The sequence below is a fragment of the Mycteria americana genome, chromosome 2, assembly GCF_035582795.1.
Source record: "Mycteria americana isolate JAX WOST 10 ecotype Jacksonville Zoo and Gardens chromosome 2, USCA_MyAme_1.0, whole genome shotgun sequence".
NCBI lineage: Eukaryota > Metazoa > Chordata > Aves > Ciconiiformes > Ciconiidae > Mycteria > Mycteria americana.
The window spans coordinates 53,443,892-53,469,052 of record NC_134366.1 but is presented as its reverse complement, the minus strand read 5'-3'; the positions used below and the strand labels follow the sequence as shown (position 1 = coordinate 53,469,052).

The 25,161-nt window shown below is 42.2% G+C and overlaps 1 protein-coding gene across 4 annotated transcripts in view; it reads left to right on the top strand.

Annotated features, from left to right (window-relative positions):
* The window catches only part of STARD3NL (STARD3 N-terminal like), a 35,201-nt gene that overhangs the window by 606 nt on the left and 9,434 nt on the right, over positions 1 to 25,161 (top strand). For all 4 annotated transcript variants that reach the window (XM_075493452.1, XM_075493451.1, XM_075493450.1 and 1 more), the window contains exon 2: positions 22,089 to 22,385. In XM_075493452.1, the coding sequence (XP_075349567.1) occupies positions 22,161 to 22,385 (225 nt within the window). In that variant the 5' untranslated portion in view covers positions 22,089 to 22,160. The remainder of the gene's footprint in view (positions 1 to 22,088; positions 22,386 to 25,161) is intronic.

Here is a 25,161-nt window from a genome sequence, read left to right as displayed (position 1 = left end):
GCAGGCGGCGGGGCGGGGCGGGGGTCCGCTCTCCGGGAAGGGGGGTGCCTGCGGGGGGGCTTGGGGCATGCTCAGCGGCAGAGCTGCGTGTGCTGCCTCCTGCGCCCCGGCCTCCCGCACGCCCAGCATCTCTCCTTCTGCTGGCGGACCTGGAGGCTGGAGGAGGATTGCTTTTCCCCTCGTTCTGAGGTCCTAGTTCAGCAAATACATTTTCACGGAGGTACAGTGACCTGTTTGTCCTGCTGATAACCGTGTGAACAAACCAGGGCGTGCAAACCTCTGGTGTCCATCATGGGAAAACGTTATGCTGAGGTTTAATGTTAGCGTCGGACTGAATTTAGGCAACTTTGGAGAGGCACTGCCTGATTTCAGCATCCGAATTAAAAGTGGGTCATTCATTCTTGAAATGTAACGGTTTGCATATATCTTAAGGGTTACACTGGTACGTTGCAGGGTGAACTGGTTAAGCTTACAGCCGTTTGATCTGCACTAGCAGTTGAAGTTACTCATTGATGAAGTACTAACTTTAAGTCAGTTCCCAGTTTTGTGGTAGTCAGGTGTAAGTAGATACAGTGATTGACTTTACCATGGAAATTATTCACCACAAATACTAAACTTGAAGGAAGAGGGTTTTTAAAAAAATCATGTTAGTGTGCCTAGAGGTATAAGGCCATCACAGTATTACTGCACCGTGTTGCCAGTACATTTTATTATGCGTGTTTGTCATCTTGGCTTTTATAATGTGATGTAGGATTGTGCTGAGCATTAATCGCTATGCGAGCTGTCATTTTGTTCTGGAAATCCTAGTGTTTTGGGGCATTGTTAGTCGATCCAGCATTGTGAGAAGGCTCATTTCTGTTTATAAGCCAATAGGGTTGTTATTATTTTTAGTAGGTGTTTTTCATCAGCTTTGCAGTTTTAAGTAGGCCAGATGCAGAGTGATTGGGTTTTTGTTTGTTGATAGTGTTCAGGGTGAGATATTTTGGGTAAAATGCACCTGTGGTCCTCTTGTTATAACACAGATCCTTATCTTTAAGTATTTTTCTGTTATTTGCATGTTAGACTTTTTCAGGATGAATGTTGTTCTTTATAGACTTTGGTATGTCGAGAAAGAAATAGTTGACCTTTTTAACAATGCTGAAATTTGTGAATTACTAAACTTGTAGTTCGGATGGATTAGGTGTTTTTTGGTGCATTTGGGCTAGAATGGGGTTTTCTTGATGTGATGCATTCTAATTTTCATAAGTTCTCAAGTGTTTAGCCATGAGTTTTTCAAAATGAGTTTAGCACAATTGTTCTAGGCTTTCATTCACGTGAAAGAATGTATTTAGACTTTACCATTTTAAACTTCATCAGACCATCCTAGTTAAACATATGTTTTAATAACTGTATTTGTTGAAATGTTTTATAGGGCCAAATCTACCTTCTAATAAGCAGGTTTAATGGATTTCATTCAGTGAATTAAGTCAGCAAGCACAATATTATCCGTGCTTTTGCAGAAGAGATTGGTGACGTGGTAATGGTAAATCACACTTGTGACAGCAGAAACTCTGATTTTGCATGGTTAGCCAGGAGCATCTAGCAACTTAGCTGAGTCACTTTGAAGGATCACAGATGTGTTGCATGTTAAATGTTCTCTAATTTAACTGTATCTGCTAAAAATCTGTTCTTAATTTTAAATCCTTAGTGATCATGTTAAAAGAGAACTTGTATATTACCCCTCTGTCTCGCTGTGTAAGGAGTAAGATTAAAACTGAAAGGTTGGGGAAAAAAAAAATCTTAGTAAAGAACCAGACAACTATCTTCTATGACATCATGCTTTTCATGTTAAGATCAGCTACTCAATCATCAGCTGAAGCTCTGAAACATCATCACTTCAGACACGAGGAGTTAATGTCTATCTAGTACTGACAGAAAAACTAGATTAATTATGTGGAGGTGTGTTAGAATAAATATTTTATGCTGAAGGTTCAGATGTGGATCTTTGCTAGAATTTGCTGCTGCTTTGACTGGGTAATTATTTCCTTACAATGTCCTTTAAGCCTTGTAAGGAGAAAAATTGAGGTAATATGTAAAACCTGATACTTCCTCTTGTTTTGAAGCATCTTCAAGAGCTATAAAATAGGTGTTAAGAGTGAAAAATCTTACAAAAGTTTATCTTGTATTCTAAAATGGATGTCAGTTTCTTAAAATACTGTATTTCTTAAGAGCTTTGAAGAATTTCCAGGGCTTGAGTTTGCCTGGAGAAAACTTTCACACCATTTTGTTGAATAATTTTTGAGGGGGTGACAGAATCCTGAGTGTTTCCCACTAATACATAAAATGACTGACATATTTCAGGAAGAGTCCCGCAATTCTGTGCTAGCAAAAGAAGAGGTTTTCCTGTCCAGGTAGCATCTGGCTAGCAGCCCCGGGCATGTGTTTGTTGTTGAATTGGAGAAAACAAAGGAACAAATGTGTATGAGTATCCTATGTAATAAACCAGTGTTGTGCTTGATGTTCGAGGCAATAAGTAAGATGTTTGGTCTCTTTAAAGAATGGTATTTTGTATGTCACCGAAATGCTGACATGATAAAATAGATATACTTTTGATACCTTAAAAGATTTATTTGGCCTACAGTTGTTTCAACTCTGGGAAACTGAATGGATTATAAGCCCTTGTTGCTTAGTATTTAGTGCTTAGTGGAGTAAAATTTCCAGTGAAATCTTTATTTCTGTGAGCTGATGTTCGGTGGACTACAAAGTCAGCTTCAGAGAGCAGGTAATAGATGTGAAGAAGGGTTAAGACCAGATTTGGCAGAGGTTTTTTAGTTGTCTTTTATCTATCTTTGTACCACTTTCCCTTTATGCCCACTTCTCTCTCCCTGCTTTTGCAAGAAATCAGTAGCTTCTTTTTTTCTTTTTTAAAAAAAAAATTTTTATTGCATGCAGCTATTGCATGTTACTGGCGTGTGTACATATACATAAAACATATAAGAATACTGTATAGATACATGAATATAAGTGTGGGGAGCTGATTGCATTTAACCTTAAAATCCTGACTTTGGCAAGACTAGTCTAGAACATTTAAACCAGAAAAGAGGCAATGTTTTATTTTTAAGAGAACAATAACTTAGTTTTGGTAGTTAATTAAATAAGTGAATACTATCGATTGGAAGGTATTGGTCTCAAATGGGATGATGTGTCATCAATTCTATAACTGAGGTACTTGTTCTTTGTATGTTCTAAGGACATAACAGTGATAAAATATACACACTTCAGTTTTGTATTTTGCAGTGGTTAAATATCTTGAGTGCAGCTGAGATCTGAGGCACGCCTTCAGAATATGTTATGGTGCATCCTTTTTGTATGTTAGGTTTTAGTATTTTACTTAGAATATAGTTGCATATTTAAGATCACACTCTTGATTAAATAAAAGCTGAACTCCACACATTTTGAGTTCTGGCAAATGTGTTTTCAAATGCATTGTGAATTCAGCATGGGGTGTATTTTCAAAGTCACTTTGGTTTAACTCTGAAGAACTGTTCTTTCTTATGCTGTTTCCCGTGTCTGGTTTGGGCATACTCACATGCAGGCACAAAGTTTTACTTGCTCATTTTAGAAGTCAAAAGTCTGGGTTAAGAAGGAACCCAGAGGGGAAAGTGGCAATGGAGATAAAAGTAAGGCAGTGCCGATACTGAATTTACAAGCTGTTTACCCTGCCGTTTTTGCAGCTCTTGTAGAACAAGAAGTGAAGAGATTGTGAAAGGACAGCAGTGTTCTGCAGGACACTGCTCAGTAGCAGGGCTTGTTCAGCTGCCAGGGAAAAATTAGTCCAAGGTTGGAGCACTTTGATTTGACTTTCTGAATCTGTGAGTCTCACTCTTGGGATGGGGGAAGGTGATGTTGCTGTTCCCTCAGATGTCCTACTGACCTGAAAGATCGACTTAGTTTTTTCTTTCTCCTTTTAGCTTGCAAACTGTGTCCTGCACTCTTCAGCACCTTCTTCCAATGTTCTGAGAAAAATATCGTTTGGTATGAATGTGGGATGTGTGCAACTGCCCTGTTACTTTTGTTAGGTCACCACAGAGCATAGGAAATTGGGGAAACATCTTTCTCAAGGAAACTTTAAAAAAAAAAAACCCAACTGGTGGGTTGTGTTTTTACAGGGAAAAGTTATCTAAATATTTTTCAAATACAGTTCTTACTCAAGTAAATAGCATGACTTTAGAATTGTCTAATCATTTTGTAGAAAATAAAACTTAAACCCCATGTGAAAGAAATAATAAGAAGTAGGCAAAACAAAATAACATTAATTTGCTAGCAAAAGCACAAATACTTGTGTTTCTGTTCACTTTCTAACCAAGGCAAGTTTAATTGCTCTTCTTGCTTTGTTTTTGTCTGACATCTAGCCATCTGCTTGCTGGCATATCTTTCAAAATCTTGCTGATAAGTTATTTCAGGGCTCATCAGTATGAAAGCAGATGTACATTATAAATACAAGAGTAATTTGTATGCCATAGAAGCTGTACTCAAGTATATTTTGTGTATTCATCTTGCATGCTGGATGAGGAGTGTTCTTCTAGCCTGAGGGATAGGTGAGGGCTGCTACTTCAGGGTCAAGCAGAGCTACTCTAGTTCTGAACACTCACATGAAGCCAAACTCTTTGTAAGGAGTTCTCTCCTGTACACTGATAAGTCTTGCCCTTCCCCTCTGACGGGAAGTCTTCCCAGTCTTTAAATATGTTGCATACTTGTAAGTCCTGCTGTGTTGCTTAATTGAAAATCTAGAGTATTGCCAAAAAGTTACACGCAGTATCTTGTGCTTATGTTCGGGGAATTTTGTGGGTGTGCATCAGATTGAATTTTTCAGTCTTATTTTGATTAAAGTCTCTAGTGCCTGTTGAATGTAACATGCTTATTTTTCAGTAAATAACTAGCTAGGAACTCAGTCTAGAGGACGGAGTGTAAGATAAGGTATATCTTTAACTGCGTAACTAGATGAAATCTCTGTTGGAGTGAACATTGGAGTAGGCATTGTGGAGCTGATGTATCATATCCTAGAGACAGAGTAGGAAGGTGTGCTTTACTAGTTTGCAGGAATTTCATGAGGATAAAGCTGAAGAGGAGAGGAATGGAGCCGCAGAAGACAAATGAAATGTAAAGGAAATACAATCCTGTGCAAGTCAGGAACAACAAAGGACAGATGTTTTGGTTGAGGGAAAACTTTCTTTGGACTGAACAGTTATCGGAATTGGTATCTATGGTACCATTTTTTTAGCATTAGGCTTCTTCAGGTGGTCTTTGGTACCTTCATGTTGGTTCATACTAATTAGTCTCACTATTCAGAGCCTGGGCCTCTTGGTGCAGTGCGCAGCCGTGAGTTTTAAGGTGTGCCTGCTCCTCAGACACAATCTACTTAATAGTGATTGGAAGCAATGGCGCTTAATTCTGTAAATGGTGGTTCTATGTTTTGGCCTTTTGATGGTATAATGTGACCTGAATGTTAACTAGAATGTCACATGTCAATGAAAATGACATACCTGTTATGTATGTTTTAGTCTCCTTTCCAAATGTTAACTGCTGTCCTTTTAGCTTGCATTTGGCTATTTTGTAGTCCTCTATTATTCAGTAGATTTTAGTTTTGAATAGGCATGTCCAGTACCATGGTGTACCTAGTTATATAGTTTAAAAATGTCTGTGTCCCTATTTTAAAACTAGAGATTAGAAAAACAAAGTATTTGTGTGGACTTTGTGCTTTAATTGGAATAAGAACATCTGTAGAGAAAGGATGCAGAGTAGTCTTAAAATTCCCAAAGATGCTGTGAAGTAATTCATAGGAAAACAGATAAGTTGGGTCAATTTGAATAAGTACAGCACCAAATATTTTTATTTCATCTAATTCAAGATTCAGATGTTGTGTCTCTGATCTAATATGTCAAGGAGTAAGCAAGGTTATAAACTTCATGATGCATCATCACTCATTAGGCAACTTCTCATTACTATAAAGGCTACTACTATGTGTAGGGCAGGTGTCTTTGGGTGGCCCTGTAAGCCTCTGAGTATCGTTGGATATCAGAGTTATGCCAGCAAGATCTCCCAATGAGTCTTAGCTAATTTTCTGAAACTGATAGTTCAGGAAAGGCTGGAATTGCCTTAAAATAATTGCAGGTTAATTTTTGCTATGGCAAGTCTTTTTTTTTTTTTTTTTTAAAGGCTTCCTTTCCTGCCTGAATTTTAGCTAACCAATACATGCAACTGAGCTTCAGTCTTGAAGCAGTGGCTGATGGAACCAAACTCATCTCAGTAACAGCAGGTGGCATAACAAGGGGCAGCCTGGGGGACTTGGGTGGAACTGTAGGAAAACTCTGTAGGAGTTAGTGCAGTACTAGCACGTTACCCAGCGAAACTGTTAGAGGTTTTCAAAACTCAGCTGTTGAGAGCCTCAACTGATCAAGTGTTAGCACTGGTCAAGTCCAGTGCTGCTCCTGCTTTTGGGAGGAGCTTGGACTGGGTGACCTCCAAAGGTCCCTTCCAACCAACATTTCTGTGATTCTGTGGCTACGCAAATTGCTGAGTTTTCATTCTCTCAGTTTTTTGTAACTGTATGCCTGCTTCATGTCAGCCAGATTTTACATGAATTTGTCTTTTTATTCTGCTTATGCTATTCATGTCAATGTGCAGGAGGTAGTAGACTGTTGTTCACCAGTCTCTAGGCTAACATTTTGTGGTAGTGAAATTCAAGGGCTTTATAATATTGGTTCTTGTTTAGCTAAAACCCAAATTTGCAAGATGGAAGTGCATCAGGAGATACTTCCATTTTCCAAATTCTGTACTTTCAAGATCGGGCTATAATATCAAGTAACTGAATCAGCTTTGAAATTACGATGGTGTATTTCCCCGAACGTATGCTCTATGTATTTTTTTTTTTTTAAATATTCCCTCGTGTTTACTAAGAAACATTTGTTTCGAACAGAACATTACTAACTGAGAAGTATTTTTAAAGGCACTGAAACCTTACAGTGCTTCTGAGGCAGTGATGTGTTACAGCTAGAGACAGAATGAGTGCAGCTTGGAAAGGATATAAATGCCCTTCAGGAAAGGGAGCAATGACTATCAGGAGGTCGCTAGTAATGTGTTCTCTACAAGTGAATTTCATGAAAATTAGTTCTTCCAGTTATATAAACAGAATTGGGAGAGAGTGTGTCAGCAGAATGTTTTTGGTTCATTTATAGTAGAGAACAGTATAAAAAAATTTGTCCAGGTAAGCTTTGGAGGCAGTCTCCAGCTCTTTGGGATTTTTTTTTCCCCTAATTTACAGTCAGCATTACCTCATCTTCAGAGAAGTTGGGTTTATCTGTGTGGGCTCTTAATCTGGGTTAATGCTGGGACTGCCAGAAAACACATTGAGAGAATTCTGCTAATACTCCTGCAGGTTAATACAGGTTTATACCAGATATTCTCAGTTTATTAGACTTTGTATATGCAGTGTACCAAACCAGTCTTTACAGTTAATTGTATATTCTGTCCAAGGTGTTGGCTAGAGCAATTTGTGTCTATGCCTAGATAAAGAATGAAATTGGAGTTTTGTAATTGTAGGAGATCAAACAGGTCTCCTGCAGGTCTCCTGGGAACTTAGTTCCCAGACCCTGAGGTCTTTTATTGCTTCCAGAGAATGTGTTTAGTAAACTCAGGTCCAGCATAGTTTACTACGCTGACTGGGTAAATCCTGGAGTATCTGTGACAGGCTGGTGTGGTGGATACTGCCCACGCTGGGTCTGGGGTGGGGTACCTCCCAGAGTCCTCCCCGCTTGAAAAGTTGCCGACTCAGAACTTGCTGACTTGAAGACCACTTTCCTGTAGGTATTATGTTGCCTGTTATGCTTATACATTGTTGTGTTTTATGTTACACGAATGTATGTTAAAATTATCTGAAATTGTCTTTAAGTATAACTTAAATATTTGAACATTAGGATTAAAATACCAGTTACTGTATTAAGCTCTGGTCTCATAAGGAATTTTGGCTTTACTGTGCCACGTAGCGTATTCCTGCAGATTAACAGGTAGTGTAAGCAGCGATGCAAGTCCTTTTATCAGAAAATAACTCCTTTGGTAAGGAGAGGGAGAGATAAAGAACTGGTGTGTTTTATTTATCTCTATATGAGGGAACTTTTTGGCAAGGAAGTGCTTTATTTTTTTGTTATGAATGAATATTACTACTGTTTCAGTATCACCTTTCTCATCAGGAAAGACTTTAATTTAGTACTGGAAACCTTGTAGTTTTCACAATACTTTAGCATCTTGGCCACTGCATTGGCTGTGTCATTCTATTTTACTCATAGAAAAGAAAAAAAATATTTTCAGATTTTTTTTTTTTTAACCTTCACAGAAAAGCTATTTAGGGTGGGAGTTCTTGGGCAGTATTTAGTGTTGTCAGAGACAACACTAGAAAATTGTGTTTCAATAGGTTGAAACCTATTCAAAACCTAGAAAAAGTATTCGAGGTTTTCAATAGGTTTCAACAGCAATTGTGACACAGTGTTACTTTGTGGGCATAGTTACTTTATGCAAATATGGTGTCTCTGATATTTTAAACTAAAACAGTGTTGCCTTTTCCTAAAATTGCCTCCATGTGACACTTTCACTTTTGATTTTGCTGAGTTGTTGATAGGGCTTTGAGTAAGCCTTTTTTTTTTTTTTTAATCACTTCTGTTATCTCTTCTCATTTAAATTCTGCTGTTTTTTCCTTGGAAAGAAAAAAAGTAACATAAGTTGTGCTGGTGCTCATGTGTGATACATTAACATAGTAAACACAAAATATAATTTAAAACAAGGACAATAGAATGGAATAATAGGGATAGTACAGTGATAGAAAAGAGAACTACCATTCTGATCCTGTGTCTCTAAGATATATGTAAAACTGAGATGTGCAATGTGTGCCATCTGCTTCTGTCAGTATGAGTGAAAATAATGGTATTAATTGTAAATGTAACCTGAAAATCATGGGCTAGCTGTCACCGTGTATTACTAAATTCTTCATTAGACTTCGAGGGCAGGGAAGGAGTGCAGTCCTAACCTTGCTAATTTTAATAAACTCATTTACATAATATGCTACATAATACTATTAATAAGAGTAAAATCTTTAGTTCACTAGGATAAGATTTGGAATTTAATTCTCTGTTTGGAAGCCTGAGTTATGGCCATAACAATTACATGTTAAAAAAAAGAAAACAAAACACACATTTATTTTGAATTAAATAGACACAAACTTTGCTTCTTTCCAGGAAAAAAACCCCATTGTCTATGACTTTTAATAGGTCAGTATAGAAAACTTAGCTAAATATTTTAGTGGCAGCAGTTGAGTGAAAGTGAATGTATGCAGTTATGAATAAAAGAGAAAAAGATAAAATCTTACTTCTCTTGAAGTCAGGAGAAGTGAGGAGAAAGTATATCACAACTATACTAACGTGGATCCTTAGCAGAATTTTTTATTTCCCTCTTAATTGTTTTGACATTTCAGTAAGCTTATAAATTCTGTCATTTCACCCGCCTAGTGGATGAAGGGAAGGCGGTGGATGTAGTTTTTCTGGATTTTATTAAGGCTTTTGATATTGTCCCTCACAGCATCCTTCTGGACAAGTTGTCCAACTGTGAAGTGAGCAGGTAGATGGTGCGCTGGGTGAAGAACTGGCTGAAGGGCAGAGCTCAAAGGGTTGTAGTGAATGGGGCTGCAGCTGGCTGACAACCAGTCACCAGCGGTGTTCCTCAGGGTGCAGTTCTAGGGCCAGTTCTGTTCAATATGTTTACCAATGATCTGGAGGAAGGAGTTAAATGCATCATTAGCAAGTTTGCTGATGGTACTAAACTGGGAGGTGCTGTTGACCCCCTGTTGAGGGACAGGAGGCCTTGCAGGGGGATCTGGATAGATTGGAAGCACTGGGCAATCATCAGTGGCATGACATTTAACAAGAACAAATGCTGGATTCTGCACCTGGGACGGAGTAATGCTGGACACAAGTATAAATGGGGAGAGGCGTGGCTGGAGAGCAGCCCTGAGGAAAGGGATCTGGGGGTGCTGGTTGACAGGAGGCTCAACATGAATCAGCAGTGTGTGCCTGATAAAACACACCATAACCAGCCAGTCAAAAAGGTGATCATGCTGCTGTATTTAGCGCTGATGTGGCTTCACCTTGAGTATTGTGTGCAGTTCTGGGCCCCACAATTTAAAAAGGATGTTAAGGTACTTGAATGTGTCCAGAGGAGGGCACCAAAGCTGGTGGAGGGCTGGAAGGCATGTTCTCTGAGGAGCAGCTGAGAACATGGGGTTTGTCTTGTTTGGAGAGAAGGAGGCTGAGGGGCAACCTCACTGCTGTCTACAGCTTCCTGAGGAGGGGATGTGGAGAGGGAGGTGCTGATCTCTTCTCCCTGGTACCCAGCGCCAGGGCTCAAAGCTGGGAATGGCTCAAAGCTGGGAATGCCCCAAAGCTGCGTCCATCAGGGGAGGTTTGGACTTGACATAAGGAAACATTTCTTTACCGGGAGGGTGGTCAAACCCTGGAACAGGCTTCCTGGAGAGGTGGTCGATGCCCCATGCCTGTCAGTGTTTAAGAAGCATTTATTTGGCCAATGCCCTTAATACCATGCTTGAACTTTTGGTCAGCCCTGAAGTCATGAGGCAGTTGGACTAGGTGACCGTTGTAGATACCATCCAGCTGAACTATTCTCTTCTCTTCTCCTGCACTCATGATGAGTTGAATAATGATGAGACTGTTATTTGCCTGAAATGTCAGAGTGTTTTCAGCTCCAAAAACACATTCAGGGACACATAACCCAAAGGGTACAAGTGGAAACAGGATTTTATTTTACTTTTCTGACTCTGTTTCAGGGCAGATGCTCACAAGCATTAACACAATGTGCAAACAGAGCTAGGAGCAGGCTGATGCAATCCTCAGTTTTGCTTGAAAAAACATCACTTGAAGTCTGGCAAAGGAAAGTCAGAGAGCTACAGAAAGCCACAAATCCCCTACATCTTGTGGAGAGCCGTGTGCTATTGAGAGTGCATGGGGAATACCGATTTCTGGCTCACTCGCATGTCTCTTGTGACAAGGAGTTAATGGCACAGTTAGTATCCAGCATGGTTGCTATGAACTCCACCTCTCCAGACAAGTTTGCCCATAGAGTTTCTTGCAATATCATGAATTATGGGCTGTTTATCTTCCTGGTGAATGTCCTTCACCCAGGCGCAGCAGAGAATGAACATGCTGGTCTGTAAACATCGTTCCTTCATAGGACGTGCTTGATGTTGGCCACACATCCTTCCTGAAGCCTGCCATATAGAATAACCCAAACAATGGGACTGCCTGGAGCCGAAAGAAAGGGTGCCAGCTGAACCCAGCCTCCTTCAAATCAGAGGCAGACACGGGGTCAACCCACAGATGATACAACAATCCTGAAAATATGTAACTGGTATTGAAAAAAACCAGAAATGAACTATAAAATATTAACCTTTGCCAGAAACAGGAAAGCAGATAACCAACTGATGCACAAAGGTGGCTCTTTCTAGAACAAACTCAAATGTTTTAAGAACATGATTTCCTCTCTTTGTTGGTAATGTATTTTTTCACATGCATTTGTATGTTGGCATGCAAAAAAACCCCAATCCCCAACCATTCCCACACCTGGTTTATAATTATATTTTCTCTTTTGTTTCTGAGTTATGTTTTTCTTTTAGCCTTTGAGAAGAAAGGACTATAAGCAATGTCATGTGTCACTTAGGACGCAAAAACTCAAATAATGTGGCAGCATGAATACAGGCCAAGCAGTCACTCTTTCCTGAAGAGTAAGAATGAGGATCAGTATCAATCATACACAAAAGAAGGAGAGATGCACAGTATTTTCAAAAGTATGACACACAGCAGTAAAAAGCATACTTTTTGCCTTCCAAATCTTGCTCCGCTGTGCTTCTTGGCCAGTGATGCATGAAAAGGGCTCTCATGCCTGCCCAGTGCTTGTATTGCATGTAGGCAGAGCTGAAAAGTAGCAGCTCCTGATGGGGCAGCAAGCCTGGAGCCCTTCCAAGCACAGGCTGTTTTGCACAAGCAAGAACCCCTGGGGAAATGGAGCCAAGGGACGAGCAGAGCTCGCTCCCACTCCAAACTGGCAGTGGGCAAGAGAGCCGAGAGCGCCAGGGCACGAGTGGTGCCTTGGAGGTGCAAGAGCAGCAGGCAAGAAGGGAGCCGAAAGGGCCCAGAGGAGCCCTGGCAAGGGGCTGTGCTCAGTGCTACAGGGGACAAGAAGCAACCTCTGGGGGCCACCTTTGGGGCCCACCCTGGCAGTCTAGAAAGCTTCCTCCCCCCGCATGCGGGGCACGAGGGCCACCTTGGTGGAGCATGAGCAGCAGGCACCTAGCCAAAATGGCCCAGAGGAGCCCTGGCAAGGGGCCGTTGCTCAGTGCAGCAGAGGAAGGCAAAAAAACCGCCGGAGACACTTGCTAGGCCACTGTGGGGGAAAAAAAGCCTTCCTCCCCGCAGCTGCAGGGCACAAGAGGCCATCTTTGTGGTGCATGAGCAGCAGGCAGTAACCTAGCCAAAATGGACAGGAGGAGCCCTGACAAGTGGTCGTGCTCAGTGCTGCAGAGGAAGGCAAAAAACCCCTGGGGACCAGTGCCAATCTTCCCCGGGGGAAAATTCCTTCCTGACCCCAGAGCTGGCAATCAGCTATTCCCTGAGCACGTGAGCAAGACCTGACCCCTCCTCCCACAGGCTGCTCACGCCTGCCAGGAGATGCCTAAGCCCTGTTCTCCCCTCAACCTGGAGCCATCTCGGAGGCTTCCGAGAGTGGCCACATGCCCCCTGGCCTGATTGACCTTGGGGAGAAGAATCCTTCCCGTGCCCGGCAGGACACCAGTGGGTGTTCCAAAGCGCTGGGACACCTTGCAATATCCCTGCATCCCACCTGCTATGGCTGCTGCCCCTGGTTCCACAGAGGAGGAGGATTGTGAGCTCTGCAGGGCTCCTCAAGAAGGGATTCCCTTGGTCTTGCCACTGCTATTCAGCTGAAAAACCTGATAGCCTCGGGCATCTCCAGGAGTTGGTTCTTCTCATGTCCAGCAGCCTCGTCCAGCCTCTGGTCTTCCTCCCTCAGCCCCCTCCAATAATACCACTGACTCCTCAAGAACTTCCTCTCGTATGTCTTTGGGCTGCCCCTGGGCCAGCTCTGGCAGCAGGACACAGGAGGATGTGTGTCCTTTTATCCTGCCCTAGGGCGTTGTGACTGCTGCATTGCTGGGTGGTGGCACTGTGACATGGGGGTGACGGGGCCCCCATGCACAGCCCTGCCCACCACCCCTCTGTCCAACATCCTTTGGAGGAAGGCCTTTAGGGTGCTGGCCCAGGGGGCTGTCCCTGCCCTTGGTGGCCATGCACTGGGCACAGCTGCTGGGCATCCCTGACGCCTCCTCTGCCACTCGGCTCCCAAGGACAAACCTGGTGCTGTTGCTCTTCTCTCAGGCCATGGCAGAAACCAACCCTGCAGCCCAGAGACCACCCCTATTAGCCATCCCCTCTCTGTGCCACAGCTAACCTCTATGAGGCCGTGCAGTGAGGAGGACCAGGGACACAAAGCCTTTTCTGGGGAGATAACGGGGTGGTTTTGGCAGCCGCAGCCTGGAGGAAAGCCAAAGTGTAACCAGAGCCAGAGGCTGGGATGGATGGTGCCAACAGACCACCACGGAAATAACACAGGCTTTGAAAAACCAGTGAGCGCAGGTGACAATTGTGTGGTGAAAAGGTTGGCCATTTTCAGACCTAGAACATTTGGATCTGTGCCCAAAGCACAGCCAGGCAAATGACGACTCTTCCAAACTGTAAAAATAGCCCATGGTTGCTATCACTGTCACATCCCCTTCTCCCACTGAAACCAAGCTGCGCAGTTGGCCGTGTTTATACGGGATACAAAATGTGCTTCAGCAACAGGGTAAAATTTCCACAGCTCATTTGTGACTTTCACCTTTCTGAGAGTTATTTCTTTACCTCGCTTTGTGGGGAGATGTCCAGATCTTATCTAAAACCGTGGCAAATCTCATTTTCCTTTAGGATTTAGTATTTTGAGTACCGAAAGAGTAAAGAAGGTACTGTTCTTGTCATTTGGTACGTTTGCGCCAAAACTCGTATGTACATTCAGGTAAAAAAGGGCATTTATACCATATACATTTATTTGGTTTTGATGCCAGAGGTGGAAGAAAGGGTTTTGGTTCCCTCTGTATGAGCTTTGCAGATATGTAGAGACCGTGCATGATTTCCTCACCATTCCAAGGGACATTTGCTCCTACACTGTTTATGGTGAGGTCGTCTTGGAAAGAAGTCCTGAATGTTTTTTGTCCTTTACCACATTTTTCCTTGCACTTCAATAGCTCTTCTCCTCCTTTGGCCTTCATCCTTGACATCTTTCTTGAAAGGGATGGCAGCCCTCTGAGCCTTTGTCTTGCTCCTTCTAGCTGTTGTCATCTTCTGTAGGCCCTGCATGCTCCTAATCAACTGCTTAGTCTTTGTCTGCCTTCATCCCAGACGGAATTTATGTTTCTTGAGCCTGAGTGATGAGAAATGCCCATAGTGGTACAGGTGAGTGCTCACCCGGGCTTTGCACAATGCTTGCCTTTCCTATGGAAGGACCTTGCCTGACACACAAGAATGTATTTGCCTGTATCGCATCCGTGGCTTATAGTCACCCTGTGACCTGCTCATGCCTCCAGGAACATTTGCCTACTCCAAAGTGTCTGAGCTGTAGCAGAAACTCATGGCGCTCCACCTGACGTTGTGTTACCTATTTCTACCCTGCACTTCTTCATGCGTGGTTTATGGATGTAGGGGGTGTCCCTTCTGTCAGAGCGTCAGCTGGTAGGGAGTATGGGGGCCATAGAACTATACCGTGAGATACAGCTTTTTCTGGTTCATGGATGCCATGCAATCCAGAATATGACGTGCCCAATGAATGTCTCTTTTGGAGAAAGCAGGAAGCCCACATACCTTGAACGATGGTTTTCTGCAATCTAAATTCAAAAGACCTGACCGTGAACCTCACTGTTTCATACATGTGATGACATCTGTCGTGGTTTAGCCCCAGCCGGCAACCAAGCACCACGCAGCCACTCGCTCACTCCCCCCCAGTGGCATGGGGGAGAGAATCGGAAGAGCAAAAGTAAGAAAACTCGAGGGCTGAGATAAAAACAGTTTCATAGGTAAAGCAAAAGCCGTGCACGCAAGCGAAGCAAAGCAAGGAATTCATTCACTACTTCCCATGGGCAGGCAGGTGTTCAGCCATCTCCAGGAAAGCAGGGCTCCATCACGCGTAATGGTTACTTGGGAAGACAAATGCCATCACTCCAAATGTCCCTCCCTTCCTTCTTCTTCCCCAGCTTTATATACTGAACTTGACGTCATATGGTGTGGAATAGCGCTTTGGGCAGTTTGGATCAACTATCCTGGCTGTGTCCCCTCCCAGCTTCTCCTGCGCCTGGCAGAGCATGGGAAGCTGAGAAGTCCTTGACTAGTGCAGCAACAACTAAAACATCTCTGTATTATCAACACTGTTTTCAGCACAAATCCAAAGCATAGCCCCATACCAGCCACTATAAAGAAAATTAACTCTATCTCAGCTGAAACCAAGACAACATCAAAGCATGAAGCGTGGAGCCTGAGAGGTGTGTTAAGGGGGCTTTCACCCATCAGTAGCCTGCTGGAGTCCAGCTCCGCGCAGCCACGACCAGCAGATCCAGCCCTCTGCCAGCCAGCTGAGCAAGGGATGGGCTGTGTGGGTGGGCTCTGAAGGTGAAGCTGGTGGTATCAGTCTAGTGACTTTGAAAACGGATGTCTGCCTCCTAAGGGAAGATGAAAACCACAGCTGGCATTAACTGAGCTTCCATTTTGGAAGTTGCGTTGGAGAAAGTGCCAAATCAGCCTAGACACTGGAAAAGCTACAAGAGAGGAAACACTGGTGGGTGACCGTGATGCAGTTAGTGGCACTGCTGTCTGTGGGGAAATGCTTTACTCTCCAGGAGCGAGAACAAAGGTTGCTGATGACTTTTTAAACGAATTCTGCAGGCATTTAGCGAAGAGGAAGGTTGTTGCTGGTAATGCTGACATGGGTATGGAGTTGGCTGGCCAGGTGGCTGTCTGACACCAAAAGGCAACTGCCTCTCTTTAAGAGTCCCTATGCACCTGTAAGGTAGCTGCAAAGAAGGACTGAAGATTTTGCTTTTTATATGCCCACCGGAAACCACCTGAGAATGTTGGTGTGATTAAATTGCTGGTTTTGTTATTCAGGTACAAAGGACCTTCTTTTATTTTCTTTAATGAATGAAAGAGACTGTGGAAAACAATCTTGTAGCACAGACTTTGTGATGAATCGGTTTGCAAAACTGGTGCAGGGAGTGCAGAAAGCTGCCAGGCTATGTCTGTTCTGTTAAAGAATCTCAACATTTTGATGCAAGCTCAGTGTGACGAGACAGGCCCTTGCACGTGTCCAAATGCGGATCTGATGGATCAGCAGGCAGAGCGAGGCTAGAGACAAATTCCCGTGCCAGGAGTGCCCCCTGTCCAGAGGGCTTTGAGGCAAAAGACTGTCAGCAGCAAGGGTTTCAGACTCTCTGGAATTTCTAAGCTAAACCCGATGTTTTGAGTTACGCTTGAAAACAAACTGGTAGCCAGTGCATTTTAAGACCATGCTTTCCTCTTTGCAAAGGGCCCTGCAAGGCAAAGGGATGCTGAACTAGCACATCCTGAAATAATTAGCTCTAGCTGTACTAATTGCATTCCCATATAGTGCTGTATCTAGCAGCAATCCAGACTGGAAGTAACAAATTCCTAGATAATTGCACTGACTGCCACATCAAAAAAAAAAGGTCATGTCTTTTAGCCAATGTAGATGGAAATTTTTTTGGAAGTGCAGGTGTTACTTGGCTTTTTTCTTTCTTTAACAATTTCTTGGCTTTTCTTTTCTTTTCTTTTCTTTTCTTTTTTGACTGTGGCCATTGATGGCCTGATCTGGGGTTTATATCTCATCCCAAATGTTTTCCTATGAATGCCTGTTACCCAGCAGGGCCCTTCAGTGTGAGGGTTTTCAGTACAAAGCAAGTGCTGTTTACAGCACTTGAGTGCAATGATTCTGCTCACACCCTCGGGATCAGGTGGTCCAAAGTTCATTGTAGCACTTGTGACACCTGACCAAACACATGCCACATATGTCTTCCTCCTCTGAAGCCCTTTGACAGCCATGTTTCAGGCAGCTGCTGTAGAAATAAGGGAGGAAGCTTTAAAGATGTATTGTGCTTGGCCGCCCTTGCCTGGTGCTTTTGGCTGGCTGGGACGCGACTCGCTGTGGAGGCAATATCCGACATTTCCTTCTGCTCTTAAAAAAGATCCTCCAGAGAGGGAGATTTCGTTAGCGAGCAACACGTCTGACGTCATGCTAACGCTGCTCTAATACAGACAGTATTAGCCCCAGTCTTTGAAGCGCAATAGCGCTTTGCTTCCTGTGGCTTAGTTTTTGCAGTTGCCCGTTTCACAAGTCCAGCTCGGGTGGCTCGCGTGATGGGAAAGGCAGCAGGTGCACGGGAACATGTCCTGCCTCGCTTCCTTCTGCACTTCTCCCTCTGATTACTTCTCCTAATGTTTCCCATGGGGGCCATCTGTCCTTTTCATCCACATCTGTAAGAGTGAGACTGTTGGAGCAAATAATCCTAAGGGCAATATCATTCTGGCAGGGTGAGCTGGCACAAGGTGGAAATTAAATGGAAGGGAGTTAGGCGCTGTCAATGTCCAAATTCAGCAGCTCAGTTATGAAAATGGTTCTTGGAAAGGAAAGAACAGGGTCATAAGTGCTGACTGTTGATTTCCACTGGCTGGAGATGATTTTGCACTCACTCTGTCCACTTCAGCGGGAGGTGCAAATGTTTGGCACTTCCTTGAAGTGAGCCTGAAAGGCCAAATCCACCCAAAGCCTCCTTCCCAAGGAGGAGGTGGAGGCCCACCCAAAGCCTCCTTCCCTCCGCAGGGCACCCGAAAGCCCTGCGCTGGTCCCTGCAGGGCCGTTGGGCTCTGAGTGAGCAGCGTCCGTGTGAGCAAACCCCACAGGTACTCTGTCAGGCTGGTCAGGTGTTTCAGGGATTTGTATTGCCTGAGAAGAAGTGCTGATGTTCAGGAACCTTTAAATTTGGATTTGGTCCCTCATGTCTTTTCTATAAACCCATAAAACAGGCTGAGAAGGGGCAGGCAAAGATGGTTCTCTGTCATCTTCCTTTCTTTTTTTTTTTTTTGTTTTTTCTTTTCTTCTTTTACTTGGGGCGTGGTTGACTGGTTTCTGGGCTACCACTCCGTTGGCATACTTTAATTTTGCCTCGTCTCACTTCTTTTCTCACCTTGCTCTTTCCTTGCTGTTTTTCTCCCATTCTCACCTACATGGAACATGAACCTTATAGATTCCTTGAATGGGGATTTCCAGTCTAGGATGTCCCAGCAGGCTGGAAACAGGGAAAAATGTCATCAGTTTGGGTAAGCTTTCTCCCATGATAAGGGACACTGCCTATTGCTCATAGCCTGCTCTGTGTTCAAGCAAGCGCCTTCAATTAAAAAAAATCCAGGACAGATCCTGTGCTGGCATAAAACATCGTCTTTCTTTGGAAATGTGCAGAGTACCAAGTGTACACACAAGTAAAGAAACCCCATCCCTTTGACAGGACAAGGTTTGTAGGAAGAGCCAGTATCTTTCACTAGCTCAACTGGTATGGTTGGGAAAAGTCTCAAACTTTAGGCAAGAGCCCCTCTTCAAGCCCACAACAGAAGCAGTGTCTTTCAAAGCTGAATGCCAGTTGAGAGTACTTATTCAGAGTTCAGTCCTTCTGACAAGCTGCATTATTTATTATGTCAATGATTTAAGAAAATCTTCTTAGGGTCAAATGTTGCTGATGCAGTCTCATGAATTTGCTGTCCTGAGAAAGTTCACCTGTAAGTCAGAGAACTGGTCAGCAAATAAATATGCATTTTATTCTATGGGATGGAGATTCAGCTGGGTAAAAATGGTTTTACCAATTAGGAACATAACATTGTTGCTGATCTCCTTTGCTGTTGGCATCTTGTGGCCTGCAGCTACCTAGGGCTAGGATGCATAATAACAACACAAACCTAAATGATACTCCAAAATTAGTACCTCTCTTTTCATTTAGGATTTGCCTCCTCTGCTGCAAGTGTAGAGCTAAAGAGCATTTGCGGGCAGAAAACAAAATGTTGCCTCTGTGTAGAGCCCCATGAGGGTCCTGTGGCAGGCACAGCGCCATCGCCTTTTCTGGTGTGCAGAGCCGTGTGGGCTTCACTTTGAGATCTTCTAAGAAATTATCAATGATTTCTAGCCCTGTTTTGTTCAAAATTAAGGTCTGTTTCTATCAAGGCTTCCTGGAGAGGTGGTCGATGCCCCAAGCCTGTCAGTGTTTGAGGCATTTGGACAATGCCCTTAATATCATGCTTGAACTCTTGGTCAGCCCTGAAGTGGTCAGGCAGTTGGACTAGATGATTGTTCTGGGTCCCTTCCAACTGTTCTCTTCTATTCTATTGAATTGTGAGTCTGATGGTACTAATGAAATTAATGGTAATTAGTACTATTTCTGTTCGGGGGAAGAGAGGACAGAATAAATGGTAGTTCTTCAGAATTTTTACTTACTTTTCAAGATGTTCTTCTTTTCCTCAAAGAAGCAACATGAATCCCTCGATATGGACTAGTCTTCACTAGAGGATGTTATGAGATAACCATGTTTCTGCTCAACTTTACCATGTCCTGTACTGAAATATGTCTTTGCATAGTGAATAGTTAAATGATACACTTCGTTTGGAGTAGACAGGCATTTTAGATAATGTGGATATTATCAAACTAACTGATAAATGTGATTTGTAGAGTAAGCTTTAGTGGCTGGTATTTGAAACAGAGGTATAGAAGTAATTGCAAAACAGTTTCTGACTGAAAATGTATATCAACATGGGATAGTTGGAGACAAGCAGGTTCAATGGAATTCTTAATGTGAAGTAAGTCTGTGTTCGTGTTCCTACTGTAAAGCTTCCTAGTCCTCTCAGTACAATAACTGTACAAGTGTGGATTTTTTTTTTTAAAAGGTAGAAACCTGATGCAAGTTCTGTTCAACTTCAAAGTTTGTCCACTTGCCTAATGGGTGTTTATAAATTCTAATTTGTGCATGACTCAGAGGAAGGGAGGGAGCATGTGTTACAGAGTTGAGACTACTACTTACTGGGAAAAGTCATTCCGCAAATCCCAACACCTCTCACGCAAAGCTGGGTAAACAAGAGGGTGAGAATGAGAAGTAATGAAGATGCTCAGTTGTAAATCTGCATTAAAAGATCTTGAAACAGGAGCAAGTGCAGTACAACAACTTCTGGTTTTATTTTTACTCCGGTGAATGATGAAACTGATTATTGCAATCTCATATTCCCACTTCTTAATTTCTCTGGTCATGTGTGTTCTGCTAATGCCTCTTTAAAGGAGATTAGGCCCAGCAAAAGGCCTATCAGTTTTTCTGGTCCCATGGTTTACGACTGAGAACCAGAAGACATATACCTTGGGTTGGCTTTGGAAAGCCATGGGCAGGCGCATCCTGGGGTTGATTGCCAGGCAGGAGCAGGATGGCAGTAGCCTGCCTGTGCTTGTGCTTGGCCTTGCGCTTGGTTTGGCCCACAGCCAGATCCCAGAATGAGATGGTGATTGATACTAGCTTGGTTTGCCTCTGATGGCTTGTTCCCTTCAGGCAGAGACTCAGCTGGCAAAGTAGTTTCTGTCTCGGTGTGGGTCTGTTACTGTTCTTGTGATGTTGCCCAAGACTTTGAACTACCTAAAGGCTGTATGTGTGACTTGACCTAGACATTGGCCATTCCTGGCTAGCCTGCCTCTTCCTTGGCTGTGATGTGTGTGCACTGGCAACTCCCTGCCCCACCTTTCCTTTTCTCCTGTGTCCTTGTATCCCTCATGTTTGCCTACTGGTGTGTTACAGATCCCTTGTCTGCTTTTCCTGTTGTGCTTTGACTGACTGCGTTCTTGCAGACTTGGGAGTTGAAACACTGTTGGAATAGAAGAGTGGGAAGGGTTTCTCTTCCTATTTTGCAGTTTACTGAAAGACAGCCCACACAGGAAGAGACGAAGTTTTGTTCTTGAATTTCAAAATGTTATTCGTCCAGCATTACAGAAGCTTGGCTGATGTGATTTGTATTGTAGAATGTATAGCTTAATCTTCTGAGTATTTTGCATAAAATCAAATTTTCTGTGCATTTCCTTGAAACTTTAGTGACCTTCTTAGTCAACTTTCTAGAAGCTTTAATTGGAAAGAGGTTCTCACGGAGTAATGTAGTGAATCATACATCAAACTGCTCTGGTTTTATAAGAAATTTAACCTGAAAAATTTTTTTAAAAGCTTTATAGTCAGAAGAGACTTAGGGTAATTGCATTACCTTTAACCACTGGGTTGCACACAGTATTTTCAGAGAGATCCTGTCTGGCAATGTAAGTTGTCATAGCAGCTGAACTTATCTATAGAGCAAATGGCGGTGTATTTGCTTTATAGAATGATTACTACAGTATTCAGGGTTTTTAATGGACTTTTAATCTTTTGGTTGTGTCAGCTCTGGATGTGCTGGTAGCTAACACTGCCATTTTTCAGGAATTGTATGTGGAACTTCCTTTAAGTTGGCTTCCTATTATAGTGTTTAAATCAGAATCAGAAACCGATTCTGATTTAATCAGATGCACAGCATCATGCTTTTTATTCATTCCTGTTTAATGATCTCACTCTAACAATGTGGAGAATGGAGACTTCTAAATCTAGACAGTGCTCCCTTATTCCCACTGGTCTAATTGAACATTAATTCTCTTGTTTCACAAGTCCTCTGAGATGAAGAGAGCCTAGATATATCCTATTTTAGAAACCATTTTTAGACCCTACTTGCCAAATTCTCTTAGTTGTCGGTTTAGCAAAAACAGAACTGACATGGTAAGATGAAACTACCTACTGGAATTCTGGGGTTTTGGTGACTAATGTGTTTTGGTTTTGTTTGTTTGTTTAGAAATTCCTCCTATATGGATCAGCCTTCTAGTGATGGTGAAACTGGAAGAAGACCACTCTGAGCAAACCCAGGATGAATCGGGTGCCGGGTGATGCAGAAAATGCTCACAGTAGCAGTGTGGAATCCTGTCCTTCCTTGCGGGATGTCCACTCCATCAACCCAGCGCAGCTGATGGCAAGGATTGAGCCATATGAAGGCAGAGAGAAGAAAGGCATATCAGATGTCAGAAGGACTTTCTGTTTGTTTGTTACATTTGATCTCTTATTCATAACCTTGCTGTGGATAATAGAATTAAATGTGAGTTGTCTTTTCAGTACCCTTAGGCTTTATTAATTTATTTATTCACTTCAGGAGTGGTTAATAAGTTGCTCCTCTATCCCAAATTATATGCTATTTGTATCTATTTAAATTAAAGCAGCTTCTTACTTTTAAGCTTTCATGAACATAGTATCTACTCAACTGCATCTACTTTTAGTCATTAGGATACATGGTTTATTATCTTCTTATCATTAAACCTTTTGATGTTCCTGTAGTCTATAAACCATGCTGAAGAAACCATTGGGAATCCAGTGAACTTTTCAGGTAGCAAATAAACAAAAATGTTACTGTACGTCTTTGAATTTGGCAAGAAGTGTGAATTTTAACAGGATTCGAGAGTTTGCTTTCTGAGTAACTCAAAGTCAGTGATATTTCACTGGGGTGTTTGTCCCTGGGAAGACTTCCAATGGCCAAAACCTTTCTTTTGCTGTGATGTATTTTCTTTGAGTCGAACTTAGGATGCTATACATTGTGTATGGCAGGGTACATTTAAACAACATAAACTCCCACAGTTGTCCCCTTTTATCTCCAGCATTTGTAATTTGGAAAATGAGACAGTTCTCCTGAAATTTCCAGAAAGCAATAGGATAGCTGATTTGTTATCATTTCATAAGTAGCATCCTAGTTCTTGAGCTGGGTTTTAAGCTGTCATCTAAAGTATGCATTTAAGTAAGGACACACAGGGAAAATGGGAGGAATCCCTTTTCTAGACAAGAAAGATCTTGAGTAAACATTTTTTGTCAGCATTCCTTTACAAGATAAATAACCTCGGTTATTTATCTGACATTATGAAGTTTCAGGAGCTGACTGTTCAAGTAGTTAATTGATACAGTGAAAAATACACTTTCCAATTTAATTTGAGAAAGCAGATTTTTCTTGTCTGAATGCTGTAATTTTGGGACTAGACTTCTGTTGTCTTTCTAGGTGGAAAGACTGTTGTATCCAGTTCTGATGCAGTTCTGCGTCCATGTTCTGATGCATTTCTTTTTTTTAGGCCAGTTTCTCAACAGCTTGTTCAACTAAGAGGAGCAGGGTCTGGGTTTGTATCTCTTGTTGGGGATTCAGGGTACAGATTTTCATATTAGCGCACTCAGAATATTTAAGACTCTGTATAGAAAATGCTACCAACGCATGGTGTTTCATTTTGAATGCTGCAGCATTAAGGGACCTCAAGATCCTAGCAGTTTTCTTTGTGAAAAGCTTTGTTTTAAGGAGAACATATTATGAACCAGCATCCTATACTGCAAAATGTCAGCAAGAATGAAAAACAGTTTTTTGTCTTGGAAGTTATAATATTAGAAGCCATCATTTGATATCTGGGATCTGATGCATGGTTAGGTTTTTTTGTTCTCTTTTTTTAAATTAAGTTGTGTTCATTGGGAAGTCAAATAGCACTGCGTTAGGACTATCCATCACTGGTATATAGGTAATGGGACTTCAGAATTGCTGCCAGAGTTCCTCTAAGTATTGTTTTCCCTCTGTCACCATTATCCAGTGTGTTTAGGTGTAATTTATTTTTAAACACTTCAGGGACTGGCTCCGTGGCAGTTTGAGCAAACCCCAAATCAAGGCTGTCATGGTTCTCTGTTCATCCTTATGTTAACATGGTGCTCATGCAGCCACGCAGTCAGCAGCTTGGAGAGGGGGAAGTTGATCTTCCTTATTTATGCTGGAAACAGATGATCACACCTGATGCAGTAGAGCAACCAAGGGGAAGCTATATTTAGAAAATTATTTGTCAGGTAGCCATAGAGGGGAGGGAGAGGAGAAGAAATAGAAGAAATTCAGAGTTGGAGTGAATAGTCTCAGGAAAACACTGTCCAGCAGTGTAGTAGAAAAGTGTAGAAGTGTCTAGACTGCATTGCTTTGAGATGGTGAGCATATGTTGTTGGCATGCTTTGGTACCACCTCTCTTTAAAAGGATAACAGTAGTCAAACTCAATACTGTTGGTGTCATTTTCCAGTGCTTTACATAACTATTTCATGCAGTGCTTAATTATTGAATTTAATATTAAAACCAAAAGATATGTACTCTAAGGTTTTTCGCTCCCAACTAAGATATATATTCCTCTCACTCTCTGACCCAATACATCCCAAATTATTTTCTTACTAACCTAGTTTGAACAGGAAAGTGACAAATCCTTCCACTGGAGAGAAACACAGTGGCTGAGGAAGATGTAATTTTGAATTCCCTCAAGCAAATGAAAGAATTAAACTTGGACATTAGTTATTTGTGGCAGAATGGTCTAATAGTTGCAGCTTCTGTGTTTTTTACAGTGGGTTTTTTTGCTCGGCTCTCTTAAAACAAATATGTGTATGCTGATAAGGAAAAGATCTGGAGTACGAATTCAGTTACTGTTTTGTTTCCTATTTGCTAACATGTGAGTAACTAGAGGTGATTTCTGGGTAGCTTTTTGATCAGCTGTTTTGATCGTCCTTATGAGACATAAAATGCTCTGTGAATTTGTGTAACAGACCTTACATTTAATAATTTCTTCTTCGCTCCACAACTTGTTTGCTTTTATTTTGGAACAGTCTGAAATGTAGCTTGCATAGGCCAGGTGATAATGCTAAATGTTTTCACTTTGAAAATTGTATATAATCATGAAAAACAAATGAGGACACTAATGTTGAAATTGACATTCTTAGCATATCTGTCCTCTGTACTTAGTTTAATGACCTTTTTGTACATCAGTGGGGAACTATTTCACCCTTCAGATTTGTGTGTGTTTTGGCTTCAGTAACTTCTGTTCTA